Here is a 16,909-nt window from a genome sequence, read left to right as displayed (position 1 = left end):
TATACCCAATCTTGACAAAAATTATAATTGTACATAGAATAAGAATAAAATCCCTTCACTATAGATCCGTCATATATTTGACTAGTAATTATTTTGATGAGGAAATGATTTATATATATATGTGTATATATATATATATATATATATATATATATATATATATACACATGCACCAACATACATACTAAGTCAGTATATATATGCTACACATTTAGTAATCAGCTGATTTTGACATTTAATGTTGTTTATCTAACGAATTAATACTTCCGAATATATTCTGTGTTGAATTCTAAATGTCATATTTAATAATTAAGTAATATAAAAAAACACGTACCTATTTGCAAATTTTATCTAATATATACAAATATTGATTATATTTAGAATTGATCAAGATATATATATATATATATATATATATATATATATATATATATATATATAGTAATTTATTATATTTGTTATATATTAATATGTGTGAAATTGTTTTATTTACAAATACATTCAAAAAAAGAAGAAAAAAAAATCTTTTCCATGAAATAAATGGATTTGGTCAGGAAAGGAAATAGCGTGCAATAAATAACATTTACAGTGACCTAAGAATATTATGGTAATCTTTAAAACTATAGTTCCAATAAAGCATTGTGTCATATGAATACAAATATGTAATGTAATTTATCTTAATCTTTGTATTCTTAGGTCCTGCATACAGAATACAAAACAAGATTTTAAGATTTACAACACCATGCTTGTAAACAACAAGACTATGTTATTACAAATGTTTTGTTCAACAATGTACCGTATAACAAACTGGATAAATGTGACACGTGTTTTTAAACCCACTGTTTTTAACAATATAACAGTCAGTAAAACTCATTTTTATTAATAAATTTTTTGTTTGTTAGAATAATATAATCTAGACTAAACACAAATCTAGACTGGAATACAAACCTGTACGATTAAATGCAGAATATTGATTTTTTTTTAATAAAATTGCATTGATCTTTGATCATAAAAAGAAATTTACAGAAATTAATTAAAACAATAATTTAACTAATAGAAAATATTCCAAATATGTACATACATACATACATACATACATACATACATAAATACATATATATATATATATATATATATATATATATATATATATATATTATATATATATGGGTGTTCATGTAAATATAACTTTTGAGAAATTCAATTCATTAAAGAATAATATTTAATTTGTGTAATGAATTTCATTACAACAATTTCAAAAAGTATCTACTATCAGTGTACCTAAAATATATTACTGAAATACACTTAATATATATACATAGTGGTATTTATTTAATAATGTGTAATAGTATGCTGCAATGAAGTAGGTGAAATAAACTTATATATGATATACTATTATATGATGTGCCATTGTATATTAGACAATCATCATAAAGACTAATGGAACTTTCTTTTAAAAATAATTGATAAAATAATTGTTTCTGGTTTCATGATACTTTGAAATAAGATCCTGTTTTTTTTTTGCTTTTGTTTTCTTACAGTATCCTTCAAACAAATTCTTTGACAGTATTAATCACACTTTGGACTACAGTTTATGGTAGACCCAAGGGACGGTAATTCTGTTGTTACAAAAGTTGTATTTGAAATTTTGTATGGGATAAGTAATATACATTTGTTACGTCGCTTTCTTTTGAGGTTTCTGTCCTTTAATAACTATTGGCCGGCCTTTTATGAAACCTTTCTTACGTCGTGCAGTCTGAAACATTAATGTTTAACCCCCCATAACTTCAACTAGATTTTCAGATTCACTAATGTAATAATGAAAAGAAGGAAAAACGATACGCAAAATATTTCAAAAATCAATTCTTCAATATATTAATATTATTAAATTCTGACTAAACTAACCTTTTTGCTAATATACGAGTTTGCATGACGAGCTATAACTCTATCTGCGATTGGAATCCTGGGTCTATTAAATTCTTCTGGTTTTTTTACCCTATATAAAGATCACGAGATTAAACATTTTTTTATATAACGAAATATGTCTTATTAGACAGATTAACAATCTGTATGAAGAATAAAATTACCTATAAATTCTAACAAGCCAATGTTCAGTAGTGTAAGCTTCTTCTAAGTAGGTGAGCTGAAAATTTTTATTTCCTATCTCTGCATTCCGAGTACGATCGTAACCAGAAGGTGATCTGTAGTCAATTTTAACTTCACCAAATCTATAATAACTCAGCTTATACATTAAAGAATTCATTAAAGTAGGAGATCCTTCGGAATCCACTCTAAATTCTCCTTTTTCAGAGAAATAGTCACTTTCACGAATATCTTGGGGATGTTCACCCTCGGCAATCCGTATCATCCATAAAAACTTGTTAACATCATCACCAGAATATCCAATCATACCACCAAAAATAATTAATACATAATCTACATCTAAGGACGTCATAATCTCATAAGCAGCGCTTTCGTTTGAACTCATTGCTTTACCCACTAAAGCTATGTGTGAATTATTCCACGTATTATTATCCACAAGTGTAGTTCTATATAAATAAAAAAGAAAAGAAGAAAAAGATGATGTTCACGTAATATAACTAAATTGTGTGTGCTGTAACTTTTACCTGTTCGCCATTCCAGCTATTTGATAACCATAATCCCACCAACTCATAACTCTAGCATCATTAGGTGTATTTTGAGCTAACCAGTAATAAGCTTCTCTAAAATCATCGAGAATAGCTCTACCACCATCATTGCTATAAGATGCTAAAACAATAGAAGGACTAGAATATGCATTACTTGTAACCCAAGTACAATGCACAGTGAACATCATTAACAAGATTAATACACCAATGATGACACTATTTCTAAGACTGTCTCCTAATCCATCACCAGCATCCTTAGGTCTTTCATGTTTCATTCTTCTTAGTTTTCCAGCTTTATCATATAATGCTCTGCCAGGACTTCTCTCTCTTTCTTCTTCACTTTCATCTTCGCTCCCTTCAATTCTATCATTCCCATCTCTACATTCTTCTTTCAAGAATAATTCTAATAATCCACTGAATGCTACGCCAGCTAACATACATACAACTGGAGTTAAAGTAAGCATAAGCCTTACCATTACTCCAGCGAAATATACGGCACTTATGGCATACAATATAACTAAAATATAAATCAGTTTTTTATTTATTAACGTTATTATTTAATTCGAGAATAATTAAAATATAGATAATTACCAAACACTCTTTCATCATTAATATGTTTGATGCAGTACCATAATCCAACAGGAAATGTTGTGACAAGAATATGTAAATCAAAAAAGAAACTGAACCAAGTTGTAGGTTGGTGTTCAGAAACTGATGCTATTATAGGTATATGTATTTTTGCATAACCTGTATCCCATAGAGAATAAAATCTTCCACTCCAAGGGGCAACAATACCAGTATAAGTTAATATAATCAAAATTAGTAAAAGGACAACTGCTGTTATTGCTACCACACCACTAAAATATTTCATTTCAAATTTTGTCAGTACGGTTCTTAAATACCTGTTGAAAAGAAAACATTTATTTTCATTAAATGTTAATATCATGAATTAATTACAAAACATATATTGCCAAATATGTTCTACAAATACCTGAGAGTAGCTACAAAAATCAATAAACCAAATACACCTCCTGCAGCCATGTGTTCTGATGTTCTAATTGGTTGAAAACCAACAAATGGTATTTGCATACTTAACAGAAGTCCCAAAATATAAAATGTAGTATAACTTGTGAACAAACGATTACTAAATCGATTCATGACTAATAATGCAAATACATGAAATGGTATAAGATTAATGATGAATACATATCCACCCCATGCAGATACCATATAAAAATATGATAGTGCAGTCATTGAAGCCCAAAATATTGATCCAGTTTTAACCGATTTAACCCAGAGATAATAAGTAATTTGTAATGCAAATATTGCAATTCCCTCATTGTCATAACTTCCAGCTACAGATCTGGAAATATAACCAGGTACAATTGCAATGAAACATGCAGCAAAAAGTCCAGCACCAGCACTCCATATTTCTTTAGTTAATAAATAAGTAGAAATGGCAGTAAGGCCACTGAAAACTGGTGCTAAGAAGACACATATATCTCTTATATGTATTGGAATATTTAAAGAATGTAGTATATAATGTATTGTCCCAGATGTAATCATAAGTCCAGGATATACTGTTCCACCTACAATACGTCCCAATGGGTACCAAGCTCTTTCATCGAACCAATTCAAAAAATTATAAAACCCATGTTGTACCATGTAAGCCGTTGCTCTATAATTGAACCTGTTATTGATAAATGACGATTACAGAAATTTTCATAAGTATTTATAAAATATAAATATAAAATTAATAAGAATATCAATATTCATCAGACAAAATATTAATTTATTTAAGAAAGAAATCAACACATATATTCGTAAGTAATGTATAAAAAAATAGATGCTTAAAAAAAAAAAAAAAAAAAAGAAAAAACAAAAACAAAAAACAAAAATACATACCAAGGATCAAATTCATGTATAATACTTTCAAATCGTATAACTGCGAAAAGTCTGGATGCAAAGCCTGCTATCCAAGCAAGTAATAATACGGTAAAAGTAATCAAAGAACTAAGACCAGCGGCATTGGTTAAGGTAGAAGTTCTCATTTGCTTGGTAGTTGTTTTCTTATCAGGGAACATAATTTTTTTCGTATTTGTCGCAGACGATTTATTCGGCAACATTTTGTTCTCAGTGAAATTAAACGCTATAATGCATATTTTTTTCTCGTCTTTCACTAACAACTTTTCGATATAAGCATGCAAACATGTACTATTCCCTCAATACAGCACGTTGCAACTTATAAGACTGATGCTTGCAAGAAATTATTAAACTGATATGCGCCTAGACTAGGAGGCTAGGACACGTCAAACGCCGGCTACGTGTTAATCATGTCTTCTACAACGAAACCTTATGCTCCTTTCGAACAGATTATGAGAATGGCGGTATGTTCGAATATTATGTTTCGTTGACATTAATATTACTCTAAATGCGCCTTTAGCTTTCAACGATCATATTATGCAACATTGTTTTCACCAATGACGTAAGAACTACATTTTTGTATGTCCTCATCGACTATATCATCGTACTCATAATATTATATTTTAATTTTATTTAATTCTATTCAATTTTTAATCTATTACACAATAATATTGGAATAAAATTATTTTTAATTATTATGTATCATGATTTACTACTTTCCATTAACCAATCATAATGCAATAGTTACACAGATAGAAATAGTAAACAGATTAGAATTCAATCAAATTTGATCAAAGAGAATATTGTATTATGTATTATATGTAGTTTGTGAATAATGTAATGTATTATCGATAATATTATTAAAAATATTTATTATAAATTTTGATTGCTATCTAGAGTATTCAATGTTTTCAACTAAAGAGAAATTAATACAACGTACAGGACAAAATGGCGTAGGCCGATATGATTTTTTAAAACTTTTAATAAACGAATTTAAAACGACTTCGTCTAAAGGTAATTAGACGAAATTTTGAATCAGTTATAATATTTTTATTTATCTATTTCAATTAATATTATATATATATATATATATCTGTTTTTAAATAGATGCGAAGGAGCAAGTATTAGCAAATTTGGTTAATTTTTCTTATGATCCTATTAATTATGAATATTTAAGACAGCTTAAAGTAATCGATTTATTTCTTCATATTTTATCAGAAGATAATCCTATTTTTGTACGTTTTGCTATAGGAGGTATTTGTAATTTATGCTTAGGTAAGTTATACTTTTGATCATATTAAAAGCATAACAACAATGATGTCATTCATTTGCACAATAATGAAAATAATCATTACTTTTCAGATCCAATAAATAAAGCATATATCTTACGCAATCAAGGCATTTCATTAGTATCATCATTACTTAATTCTCGTGACGAAGGAACCATACTATCATCAATTACAACTTTAATGTTTATAATAACACCCGAATTTATAAATGATATAGTTTCACCTACAGTTATTAAACATATGCATGATTTCTCTAATAGTACAAATAATCGTATAAAAAATTTGGCTACAATATTTTTAAGCGATTATTGCCAAGGACATAATATTGAAAAGATTAATGATAAAAATGATGTATATAGTAGTGACAAATTTGCCAAATAAATAGGATATTGTTAATATAGAATAGATTTATAATATACGTTCTATGATATTTTTTAATTGATAAGTGATTATGTCACGTATTTCTCTTTTTTATTATAATATAAAAAAATATTGTACGAAAACTCCTATCAAAGTATCTTCTTCAAGCTTAAAAGTTGGAGATAGGATATCAGTTTTTAAAACAATAACAAACAATGATGTGTTAAATTTTGCAAAGTTAACTAACGATTATAATCCGATACATATTACTTCTGAAAAAAATATTGTTCATGGAGCTTTACTTAATGGTTTAGTGTCGGGTGTACTTGGTACAAAATTACCAGGCCCGGGTACAATTGTTACGGAACAATTCCTTAAATTTCCAAATTCGTGTTATGTCGGTGACACTGTAGAAATAATAATACAAATAATATCTGTACGCAAAATTATAAAATGTGAATATACTTTAATTTCAAATGGAGAACAAATAGTTTTAAAGGGCGAAGCAAAGTTAATTATGAAGACAAATAGTATAAATAGTGTTAAATAATTGCTTTATAGATGTAAAAACATTAAGGAAAAAAATCAATAAAAACAATTTATATTTTACAATTAAATGTATCTGATGAATGAAAGTAGGTCTTATTATATGTGTAATCATATACTATAAACAAATTTTGCATAATAAGCAACACCATCCTGTCCTTTATATATTGCAACGTTTTGGTTTGATACACTTTCGTTGGCACATAGAAGAATTCTCAATCTTTTTTATGATTTCTTCAAGTAATATAAAAAGGCAGACAAATATATAGAGATAATTTTTTCAATAATTAAAAAAAAGTGAAAGATAAAGTGACTTTATTGTATTTAATATAAATCTTTCATTACAGTTTAAAATGTATTTAGAGTTTATTTTTATTATTTTATGTGTGTCAACTGTTTACACAAAAAATGATATCGATGAAAACAACAATAATCGCATAGAGTTGTCAACGTCTGAAGAATCTGTTGGATGTATTTGTGGTGTCTTTTTAAGTGGACAGTTTAAAAAAGGTACTAAGGAACAGCCTACAGGGAACCCGGCTCTTCTTCACGAACAGTCAGAATTGTTTCCTTGTACTCCTCTTGGAAACAAACAATGCATTAATAAATGTCTTGAGATGGTGAGTCGAAAAGAATACTTTAAAAATTTAACTAATGTTTACGTATATACATAAAAAAATTCATCTGTAGGATTAATATATTGAATATTACTTTATCCATATTACAGATTATAAAACATCTTCCAAATAGTTCTGATTTACTTTGTGCTGCAATAGATCGTAATTGTTTGAAAGAACGAGTAAGTAATTTGCATTATAATATTGTTTAATATTAATAGAAATAATAGAAAAATATTATATATATATAAAATTCAATTGTGTATATATATATATATATATATATATATATATATATGTATGTGTGTATATACATAATATATAATTGAATATATATATATATAATTGAACTATGTCAAAAAGTACAAATATCTGAAATAAATTGTTTCTTAATATAGGCATATCTTTTCATACAAAATTGTGAAAATAAATGGATCAATACAAATCTATCTACTGGTAAAAAGTATTGCTGCAAGGATGGGATTTCTTACAAGTGTCCTATTGGTTAGTTAATTATAAAAAAAATTTATATACATAATTAGTATTAATAATTTTTAATATTTTATATGTAATATTTTGTAATAAATATTTTCATATTCATAGATATTATTTTTTCGAATATCCCGCCTTTTATCTAAATATAACCCGAAGATCGTCACCTAACTCTTCAAAGCAAAAGAATTCAACATAAATACCTGAAATCTCGTTCATCTATATTTAGGACTTGAGTTATAACATTCTGTCCTGGATTGTATATATGGATAGCTCATTAAATAGACTATTTCCATTATATATGCATTGTCGAATCATTATAATTGAGCTTTAATTTTTTTCTATTGGCTCAAGTGCAAGTATAACCACGATAATTGTGTTTTCAATCTATAATATTAATTTTAAGTTGGATTAATTAATCCGATATCTGATTATGTGTATTATAGATTAATTTTACGTTTTATATTTATATCTATCTTGTAAAAGAAAATTAAGTGAATAATCAAAACGTGAAACGATTAGATATTTTCTTTGATCAAAGCTAATAATGAAGATAATAAGATATTTATTATTAAACAAGAATAAAGTGAATTTTACAATTGGAAAATGATATAAAATAATATAAAATAATAAAACAAGAGATGCAACATTAAAGCACGCTCTAAGATATTTAATATCATAAAGCTTTTAAAATGTGTGCTCGTCTTTTAGCATGTCCTTTATGTTCTCAACCCAGTTTTACAACTTTAGATGCTTTACGAGCAGGCCTTGTAAGTGTAGCTACTAGACCACTTATGTGTCCTGTATGTAATGAGGTATTAGTTGGTATAGATAAATTGACTATACATCTATTTGGACATACTATAAATATAAATGATAATTCAATACAATTATCAAAACCTATTAATATTAATGTAGATAATAATGAGATCAATAATCAAAATGTCCAAGTTAAGAATGCCCTTCATAACTGGAATCTATTACATAAGGAAACCGTAGACACTGGTCAAAGTTATAATAAAAAAGATAAAAGTAAAAATTGTTGCGATATAGATCATACAACGCAATCTTGTTGTACCATTTCAAATAGTATAAATAAAACATTGATGATGAATTCACAAACTAAAGTACAAAATGAAGGATCATTTAATGAGAGTTCACAAGTTATACAATTGTCCGATCAACTTTGTCAAAATACAAGTACAGATGAATGTTTGTATAATAAACAAAATAGTAGATTGTTTTTAGAATCACAGGATGATACGTCAGAAGTGATAAGCGAGTTATCGAAAACAAATTGTTTGGAAGATTGCTACAAAAATAGTAATACACAAGAGGAAAATTCACAACTAAGAGAAATGAACAAACTAGAAGGTATTTGGATAGAAAATTTATCACAAGTGTCTAATCAACATTCCACAATAAAAAAAGAATTATCATTATGCCCTGGTAAAACTCAAGAGATAATGTTAAAGCAAACAGAAATCAATAATGATCAATATAATTTAAAAAATAATTTGATCATCAGTTTTCCACATGTTATGACAATGTCGGAAAATGTTAATGTTTTACCATCAGAAATAAATAATAAACAAAACTTAGATGATCATAAAAAAACCTTAACTCATTCAATCGTCGAAGTAAAATCAGATCAGAATGTAAATGGTGAAAAAATAATATCAAATCTTAAGATTTTAAAGGAAAAGACTGAAAGATGTAATATATGTGGCTTCCACTTTCCAGATCATAACATACTTGTTTTGCATAAACAATTAATTCATATGGTCGATGAACAAAATAGTAATGTTACATCTGAGAACTTATTAAAAAGTTATTCTTGCCATTTGTGTTCTAAAGTTTTCAAAATGCGTGGCAGTTTAATGATACATATGAGAGTAGCACATATTGGTCACAATTGGGGTAAACATTATTTAATATTAAATTTTTCTTCTATGTATTAAAAATTGCTTATCATAATGTTATATAGGTTTTTTATCAAAAGATGGAGATGCACCAATGGGAATTAATAATAATGGATATAATTGTCCTACTTGTGGGAAAAATTTTAAAAAAGTAAGTTTAATTATTGAAAAAGAAAATTATAAAAAATAAGATATGAAAATACATAGAGGAAATACATACTTTTGTATTAATAAAATAGGAGCAGCATGTTATACAACATTTGAAAACACACGAAGGCAAACAATGGGAATGTGATGTCTGTAGTAAAATGTTCACAACAAAGTATTTTTTGAAAAAGCATAAAAGATTACATTCAGGAGAAATGCCATATAAATGTAACATTTGTGATAAGACATTTACTTTTCAACAATCATATCACAAACACAGATTATATCATAAAGATGACAAACCACATATGTGCACTACTTGTGGTAGATCATTTAAAGAACTCTCTACATTGCACAATCATGAACGAATTCATACAGGGGAGAAACCTTTTGCATGTGAAACTTGTGGTAAATATATTTGATAAATACAATAGTGTATTGCCTGTTTTAAATAATATGTACTTTTTATAAAATTTATAATCGATTATAAATATAATGTGCTTTACTATTTACAGTTTTTACTAACAATCTAATATGGGTCATTTTATTCACATTGTACCTATAACATTACAGTGTGATGCATGAGTTAACAAATTAAGGTAAAGTTTCTGTAAATTTCTGTTTCTGTTACTTTATATGATATTTTGTATAATACTATATTATTGATTTCAAACTAGACATTAATTTTAGATTATACGATTATATTTTTTTTATAGGAAAATGTTTTCGACAACGCGTGTCTTACCTAGTACACCGTAGAATTCACACAGGCGTTATGCCATACACATGCACAATGTGTGGAAAAAGTTTTAGATATAAAGTAAGTAATGTAAAATAAAATTTTAAACATTTGATTAATATGAATAATAATTTTGTTTAATTAAAATTATTTAGGTAAGTCAACGAACACATAAATGCCCAGTACAACAATTCACTGCTCAACAGCAATCAAATGAAATAGTTCAAACATCAGCTGTGACATCGATTATGCAAGAAAATTGCAATGAGGCAAATCATTCACAAGAAACTAATTCTTCGCAACAAATAAAACAAATATTAAACGGTATTAACGATAAGGATAATAAATTTGTTCTTATAATAAATGCTCAAGGCCAAACTGTGTTAACAAGAGAATCAGATCTTGAAAACGAACAGGAAGCGAATTTTGCAAAAACAAAAGATACAAATAAAAATTCAAACGAAGATATATGGAATTCTGACAACTCCAAAAATCTCAATTCAAAAAATTCTACAAATCATTCTGATAAATTATTGTCAGATAACAGAAACAATATACAAGATACTACAGATTTTTTCTCATTAGTAATGTCACCATTAGAAAATAATTTGTCATCACCTACATCTGAAATGGAACATTTGAGACTTTCTTCTCCTGTATCAAAAAATATTTCACAACCACTATTCAGTAATTTTAGACATCCTTCGGAAAATATAAATGAAAATATAATTCATACAGACGTAGAAGAAACATATAACGCCGTCGATAGTATCAGATGTTCTTTTGAAACAATAAATGAAGAATCGTTAAAACAATTACTATATAGTATAGATAAGAAATAAAATGATAGAGATATATTAGAATATACAACATAAATACATACAATTTTTGATCGTAAATCCTTAATAAAAACAAATATGTTATTAGCTTACAAATGGGATTTATTTATTATATATACAATAGGTTAAGTATATGATAATTAATATTTAACTTTAAATCGGAACATTTTCTTAAGTATACTTTTAATCTTATATAAATCATATTTAATAATATGATTTCTATTTTGAAAAATACCGCGATGGATTTAAGATGGAACAATACAATAGAGAGTGGTTTGGATAATTTTTTGAATAGAATTAAAGCGAAGAGAAAAAATTATGTAATTTAATCATTGATTTTTCTTTATATTGATGTATGGCTTATTACTAATAAGATTGAAAATTATAAGTTGAATAATTTATAAAGATTAGAGAACGTGTATCTATCAAAAAAACGTAAATCGCAATTTTTTTTAAACGTTGACAATACGCATCAATAAACACATAACTACACATAACTACATTTGATTAAAACATCTTTAGAACGTGATTGGACGAAAAGAATTCGCCTTATTGTCTATACGATGTATACTCTATTTTGATTGGTCGAGTATTTGTACTTCAGCCAATGAGAATATCACTTTGTAAAAAATGACGAAGTAACGTTAAAGGAATGATTTGGTAGGAGTTTCCCATCAACGTATCAATTATTTCTAGTCCTCCTACACTCAGGAGGTGATCTCCTCTCGGTTCGAATGATTTGTTCGTTTGTTCCACGTATAAAATAGTTGGAAATATTTACGCTTTAATCATATATAACTTTGGAAAATATAATAATTGGCGTGGAAGATAAGGAAGTGTAAAACGTTATATTCAATAATGTTTATATGTATTCTTGATACGTGACGCTCTAATAAGTTGAATCTATTGAAAACTTGACACGAGATAATATGCTCTATACTGGGTATCATAAAGTGAATGAGTGAAGTGTAAAGGTGTATAGTATAAATAATAAGGATAAATTAGAGAAATTCAAGGGGCGTGTCTCTTAGAGTATTTAAATATTTCTTATTAAAAATAACATCGACGAAAAATTTGGGTGATCGTGGACCAAAAATTATTGACAAGAAATCGTTATCCGCACACATCAGCACGGACGTTATTCGATTTTTTCAGTGCGCACTACGGTTGAGTCTCCGGTGCAGCTTACGTTGTTTATGTCATCGTGACGCCTATGGCGACGAAGTGTTTTGTTTTTGCCGATCGATGACGGAATATTTCAGAAATTACATCTTATGATTTAGATTTTGCGATACTATTTTTGTAGCTCTACTATATAACGTTTAAGAAAATCTTAAAAAAAGGGTCGTAACGTTAAACGATTTTAAACGCCCAAAACTTGTTAACAAAAGAATATATAAAGAAACTCGTGAATTATTTACTTGCTTTATGAGATATAAATCGTCTGAGCGAACGATTAAAAAGAAAATCGAAAGAACAATAGATAACATTAAAAGTTCGACGAAGTATAGGATGGCATCATCCACGATAGCTGTTCCCTCGGGAACAGCTTCGGTACCAGCCACTGCTGGTATTACTGGAAAAGAAGAACTCGATAGTGGGGATTTATTCGGTGAACGTAGTGTTAATACCGTTACAGGTTATAACAATAGTAGCAGTTCTGGTGATGCACTCGAAGAGATAACCTGTAATAATGGCAAAATAGGAGATCAACAATGCACTTTGTGCATGAGCAAATTATGCTCACCACGGGTACTATCTTGTCTCCATGTATTTTGCGAAGGTTGTCTGGATAAGCTTCTTATGGACGGAGCTGGAGATTCAAAGGTGGAATCTATACTAGAGTGTCCCTTATGCCATCAAGAAACTTCCGTTAGTTCTAAAGGAGCCGCATCTCTCACTTGTGATTATGTACTAACTAATATACTTGACATGTTTGCGATTGAAAATATGGCAGTGCTCTGTACCTCTTGCAAGGCTAAAGAAAATGCAGTCGCACGTTGCTCAGATTGTGCCAATTTTCTCTGTCCGAATTGTAATACGGCACATCAATTCATGCGCTGCTTTGAAAGTCATAAAGTCATTGCATTTGAGGATTTGAAGAAATCAAATGAAACTATTCCAATACATAAACCTATTTTTTGTGAATATCATCCTGCCGAAAATATGAAATTTTATTGCTATACGTGTCAGGTAAATGAGTTTTCCTATTTCTAAAACACACACACACACACACATATATATATATATATATATATATATATACACTTTTGATACAATTTTTATATTCAAATAATGATAGAATTATTATCATTCAAGTTATTTCATTTTTTAATAGGAACCCATCTGTAATGAATGTCTTCTTGTTGAGCACAAAGCACCAGATCATCATTATGAGAGATTAGCTGATGCAGAACCACGCGAGAAGGAAGAATTATTGAGTTTAATGTCTGAAAGTAAAGCAAAAATTAAGGATTGCGATCAAGTTACAACGCAGTTAGAAAATGCACTTAGTGAATTGCAAATGCAACGTGATCAAGCAAAGGATTTAATAATAGAAACTTTCCAAAGTTACAAAGCTATATTAGAGAAATATCGAGACAATGCTTTAGAAGAACTTGAAAAATTACACTCAGAGAGAGAGCTTGAAATAATGGATACCTTCCATAAGTAGGTTTAATTATATTTATTTTAAATCAATCAAAAATACGAAGTTTGTATCTGTGTATTTTAGAAAATCTGTTTTTGATAGCGTTGCAAAAACTGCAGAAAAAATAGATGATGCTTGCCGCTTTACATCTAGGCTTTTGGAACATGGAGATACCGTGGAAATATTAGCTCTTCGCCGTATAGTAGGGGCGCAATTATTACATTTAATAAAAAATACCCCGAGTCCTAACATAACATTTTGTATAGAGTTCCAGACAGATTATAGTCAATTTGAAAAAACTGTAAAGGTACTTGAAACGTTATTATATATTTCATGTCTTTATTCTAACGTAAAGATAATATATTTTTTTTGTTTTTTGTTTTTTTTTTCTTTTTCTTTTTTTTTTTTTTTTCTCCAGGAGGTGTTTGGTAAATTTCATACAGAGAGTACACCAATAACAAAAATTCTTCCAGAAATAAAGTCAAGCATGCCAGGTGTTTCCTCTACTCAACAAATCGTTCATACTTCAATAAGTTGTCCCAGTACGATTAGTACAAGTTCTCCTATTTCACTTCCTGCCTCTATGCAATCCTCGTTTGAAGGTGAACCTTCGTTTGTTATTCCACCTACATCTAGTCCTCAAAATATTCCACCACCACCACCACCTGTTTCTCTTCCACCAGGCCCTATTCATGGTTTGACCAGTATTCAAGAATATAATTTACAACAATTAGCTAGTTTAGCCGAAAAGGTAGAAATTGTTAGTGATACTGGTGTAATTGGACCTAGCTCTAATTCAAGTCCCACTCCTTCCTTCGCACTAGCAGATTTATTTGCTGGAGATTTAAACTCTACGAATCATGCCATTAATAATTTGCAAGCTCTTGCAAAATTAGGAAATACTCTTGCCAATCAAGGTGAGGAAAGAATAATAACTTCTATTATTTATCATTAATCATTTCCTTATATAAACATATTTTTCTAATAAATTGTATTATATTAAATTTAAATATCTACAGATTTAGGAAATGCAGCAATTAATGGTAGTGGAGGTTTGGTATTAGGACGTGGGCCTTCCCCTGGTATTATTGATGCGCCTAACTTGAGCACTTTAACTGCCAACAGTCTTTTAAATGGTGGTTTTCAATCACTTTCATCCTCCACATCTCCTATACTCTCACAGGGTGCTGGTAATTTAAATTAATTTTTATTCCTTTGTGATAAACATAACATAATGTTAACATGTTTCGTTATAGCGATTATAATTTATTTAATTAAAATATTTACATCTATCTATATATCTATATATATATATATATATATATATTTGTATTTCAGATGATCTTATAGGTGATACAATGCATAATATGCCTGTGGTAGTAGGTAATCCAGTTGCCAATGTAACTGGTGCAGGAAATGGAAACTATGCACATCCACGTTCTAATAATGCAAAATTAACTCCAATGCAAATTCGAAGTAAATTTGGCCAGTTAGGTCCTAGTAAAGGACAATTTAATTCACCTCATGGATTTTGTTTGGGTACGGACGAAGATATTATAGTTGCGGACACTAATAATCACAGGATACAGGTATATAAAGAAGAATATAAAGTTAGATATTATTTATAATGTAAAATGACATTGTGTATTCATTTTTAAATGATAGATTTTTGAAAAGACTGGTACATTCAAATTTCAATTTGGTGTCCCCGGTAAAGAAGAAGGTCAGTTGTGGTATCCAAGAAAAGTAGCAGTTATGCGAAATAGTGGAAAATTTGTTGTATGCGACCGTGGAAATGAAAGATCTAGGATGCAAATATTTACTAAAAACGGCCATTTTATAAAAAAGATTGCCATTCGTTACATCGACATTGTAGCTGGTTTAGCTGTTACGGGTCAAGGTCAGATAGTAGCAGTCGATAGTGTATCACCGACTGTATTTGTCATCAGTGATACAGGTGCCCTCCTTAGGTGGTTCGATTGTAGCGATTACATGAGAGAACCAAGTGATATTGCTATTAGTGGTAAATGCACTATTACAAATATAATTTTTTATTATGTAAAGATAAAATAATGCGTGTTAAACATTTGATTAATATCTTGTTATATCTTTCACAGGAAAAGAATATTTTGTTTGCGATTTCAAAGGCCATTGCGTTGTTGTATTTAACGAGGATGGAAAATTCTTGCGTCGTATTGGCTGCGAGAATATAACAAACTTTCCAAATGGGATTGATATTAGTGATGCTGGGGATGTTTTGATTGGAGATTCACATGGTAATCGATTCCATGTAGCTGTCTTTTCAAGGGACGGTTCTTTAATTTCGGAATTCGAGTGTCCATATGTTAAGGTAAGATTATACTAATTATTAAAAAAACGTGCTTTCGCAGATATATTTTTTTTTTTTTTTGCGTCATATACTGTATAAAACATGTATTGAACAAAAATTGATCGGTGTAGTCAGTCAATATTTTTTTATTATAAAGTAAAACCGTCTGATATAGGTATCTCGATGTTGTGGCCTGAAAATAACCTCGGAAGGATACATAGTAACGCTTGCTAAAAACAATCATCATGTCCTTGTGCTGAACACTCTTTACATAGTATGAAGTGAGAAAAGAAATATAATAATATCACTACTTTCTTCAATAAGGGAGCTTCTATTGGAACTGCTCTGTTTTCAACGAAGGATAAGTAAAAAAAAAAAAGGCATGCCCAAGATACTAAACTATTTAAA

The 16,909-nt window shown here is 28.7% G+C and overlaps 5 protein-coding genes and 1 long non-coding RNA gene across 11 annotated transcripts in view; 5 read left to right on the top strand and 1 right to left on the bottom strand.

The window, feature by feature from the left end:
- The first annotated feature begins 408 nt into the window (after positions 1–408).
- Positions 409–1,015, top strand: LOC124956880. Its single transcript, XR_007103391.1, has 2 exons — positions 409–607; positions 697–1,015. It is a non-coding gene; the product is annotated as an uncharacterized LOC124956880 (long non-coding RNA).
- Positions 1,016–1,204: 189 nt separating this feature from the next.
- On the bottom strand, positions 1,205–5,005 carry LOC124956952 (dolichyl-diphosphooligosaccharide--protein glycosyltransferase subunit STT3B). Of its 3 annotated transcripts, none has more exons than XM_047513444.1 (7): positions 4,554–5,005; positions 3,640–4,338; positions 3,240–3,550; positions 2,628–3,165; positions 2,088–2,549; positions 1,906–1,996; positions 1,205–1,791 (listed from the first exon to the last, which is right to left on the bottom strand). In XM_047513444.1, the coding sequence occupies exons 1-7, from the start codon at positions 4,772–4,774 to the stop codon at positions 1,765–1,767; spliced, it is 2,349 nt and encodes a 782-aa protein (XP_047369400.1). In that variant the 5' UTR covers positions 4,775–5,005; the 3' UTR covers positions 1,205–1,764. The 3 variants fall into 3 exon arrangements, with proteins under 3 accessions (XP_047369400.1, XP_047369401.1, XP_047369399.1); XM_047513445.1 differs by having other exon boundaries at positions 1,205–1,785; XM_047513443.1 differs by having other exon boundaries at positions 1,205–1,756.
- A 175-nt stretch (positions 5,006–5,180) lies between these two features.
- Positions 5,181–6,832, top strand: LOC124957142. The gene is made up of 4 exons (XM_047513877.1): positions 5,181–5,585; positions 5,679–5,846; positions 5,934–6,239; positions 6,307–6,832. The coding sequence occupies exons 1-4, from the start codon at positions 5,477–5,479 to the stop codon at positions 6,768–6,770; spliced, it is 1,047 nt and encodes a 348-aa protein (XP_047369833.1). The 5' UTR covers positions 5,181–5,476; the 3' UTR covers positions 6,771–6,832.
- Positions 6,833–6,970: 138 nt separating this feature from the next.
- Positions 6,971–7,985, top strand: LOC124956953 (follicle cell protein 3C-1). Its single transcript, XM_047513446.1, has 3 exons — positions 6,971–7,386; positions 7,494–7,565; positions 7,782–7,985. The coding sequence occupies exons 1-3, from the start codon at positions 7,120–7,122 to the stop codon at positions 7,890–7,892; spliced, it is 450 nt and encodes a 149-aa protein (XP_047369402.1). The 5' UTR covers positions 6,971–7,119; the 3' UTR covers positions 7,893–7,985.
- Positions 7,986–8,074: 89 nt separating this feature from the next.
- Positions 8,075–11,616, top strand: LOC124956951 (zinc finger protein 300-like). 4 transcript variants are annotated; one of them, XM_047513442.1, is made up of 6 exons: positions 8,075–9,249; positions 9,619–9,795; positions 9,863–9,948; positions 10,037–10,352; positions 10,661–10,764; positions 10,839–11,616. In XM_047513442.1, the coding sequence occupies exons 1-6, from the start codon at positions 8,568–8,570 to the stop codon at positions 11,523–11,525; spliced, it is 2,052 nt and encodes a 683-aa protein (XP_047369398.1). In that variant the 5' UTR covers positions 8,075–8,567; the 3' UTR covers positions 11,526–11,616. The 4 variants fall into 4 exon arrangements, with proteins under 4 accessions (XP_047369398.1, XP_047369397.1, XP_047369396.1 ...); XM_047513441.1 differs by having other exon boundaries at positions 8,075–9,540; XM_047513440.1 differs by having other exon boundaries at positions 8,075–9,795; positions 9,878–9,948.
- Positions 11,617–12,225: 609 nt separating this feature from the next.
- LOC124956975 (B-box type zinc finger protein ncl-1-like) overlaps positions 12,226–16,909 on the top strand; it is a 9,495-nt gene continuing 4,811 nt past the window's right edge. Inside the window, exons 1-9 of the mRNA XM_047513502.1 lie at positions 12,226–13,715; positions 13,861–14,192; positions 14,275–14,479; positions 14,591–15,089; positions 15,192–15,362; positions 15,511–15,761; positions 15,838–16,195; positions 16,290–16,522; positions 16,677–16,909. The exon at positions 16,677–16,909 is cut by the window's right edge and continues 4,811 nt beyond it. Of these exons, the coding sequence (XP_047369458.1) occupies positions 12,951–13,715; positions 13,861–14,192; positions 14,275–14,479; positions 14,591–15,089; positions 15,192–15,362; positions 15,511–15,761; positions 15,838–16,195; positions 16,290–16,522; positions 16,677–16,781 (2,919 nt within the window). The 5' untranslated portion in view covers positions 12,226–12,950 and the 3' untranslated portion in view covers positions 16,782–16,909. The remainder of the gene's footprint in view (positions 13,716–13,860; positions 14,193–14,274; positions 14,480–14,590; positions 15,090–15,191; positions 15,363–15,510; positions 15,762–15,837; positions 16,196–16,289; positions 16,523–16,676) is intronic.

This window comes from Vespa velutina, chromosome 24 (assembly GCF_912470025.1).
Source record: "Vespa velutina chromosome 24, iVesVel2.1, whole genome shotgun sequence".
Lineage (NCBI taxonomy): Eukaryota > Metazoa > Arthropoda > Insecta > Hymenoptera > Vespidae > Vespa > Vespa velutina.
Note: the sequence above shows the minus strand (reverse complement) of the source record. Positions and strands in the feature narration are given on the sequence as shown.

Bases quoted from the DNA above. Each gene is read 5' to 3' on its own strand.
- LOC124956952 (XM_047513443.1), bottom strand. From the start codon at position 4,774: ATGTTGCCGAATAAATCGTCTGCGACAAATACGAAAAAAATTATGTTC. The intron at 2,550-2,627 runs GTAAAAGTTACA...TTATTTATATAG, and splicing joins ATAGCTGGAATGGCGAACAG to AACTACACTTGTGGATAATA. The intron at 1,997-2,087 runs GTAATTTTATTC...ATCTTTATATAG, and splicing joins TGGCTTGTTAGAATTTATAG to GGTAAAAAAACCAGAAGAAT.
- LOC124957142 (XM_047513877.1), top strand. From the start codon at position 5,477: ATGTTTTCAACTAAAGAGAAATTAATACAACGTACAGGACAAAATGGC. The intron at 5,586-5,678 runs GTAATTAGACGA...GTTTTTAAATAG, and splicing joins TAAAACGACTTCGTCTAAAG to ATGCGAAGGAGCAAGTATTA. The intron at 5,847-5,933 runs GTAAGTTATACT...ATTACTTTTCAG, and splicing joins TATTTGTAATTTATGCTTAG to ATCCAATAAATAAAGCATAT.
- LOC124956953 (XM_047513446.1), top strand. From the start codon at position 7,120: ATGTATTTAGAGTTTATTTTTATTATTTTATGTGTGTCAACTGTTTAC. The intron at 7,387-7,493 runs GTGAGTCGAAAA...TCCATATTACAG, and splicing joins TTAATAAATGTCTTGAGATG to ATTATAAAACATCTTCCAAA. The intron at 7,566-7,781 runs GTAAGTAATTTG...TTCTTAATATAG, and splicing joins GTAATTGTTTGAAAGAACGA to GCATATCTTTTCATACAAAA.
- LOC124956951 (XM_047513439.1), top strand. From the start codon at position 8,568: ATGTGTGCTCGTCTTTTAGCATGTCCTTTATGTTCTCAACCCAGTTTT. The intron at 9,949-10,036 runs GTAAGTTTAATT...TTAATAAAATAG, and splicing joins GTGGGAAAAATTTTAAAAAA to GAGCAGCATGTTATACAACA. The intron at 10,353-10,660 runs GTAAATATATTT...TTTTTTTTATAG, and splicing joins TTTTGCATGTGAAACTTGTG to GAAAATGTTTTCGACAACGC.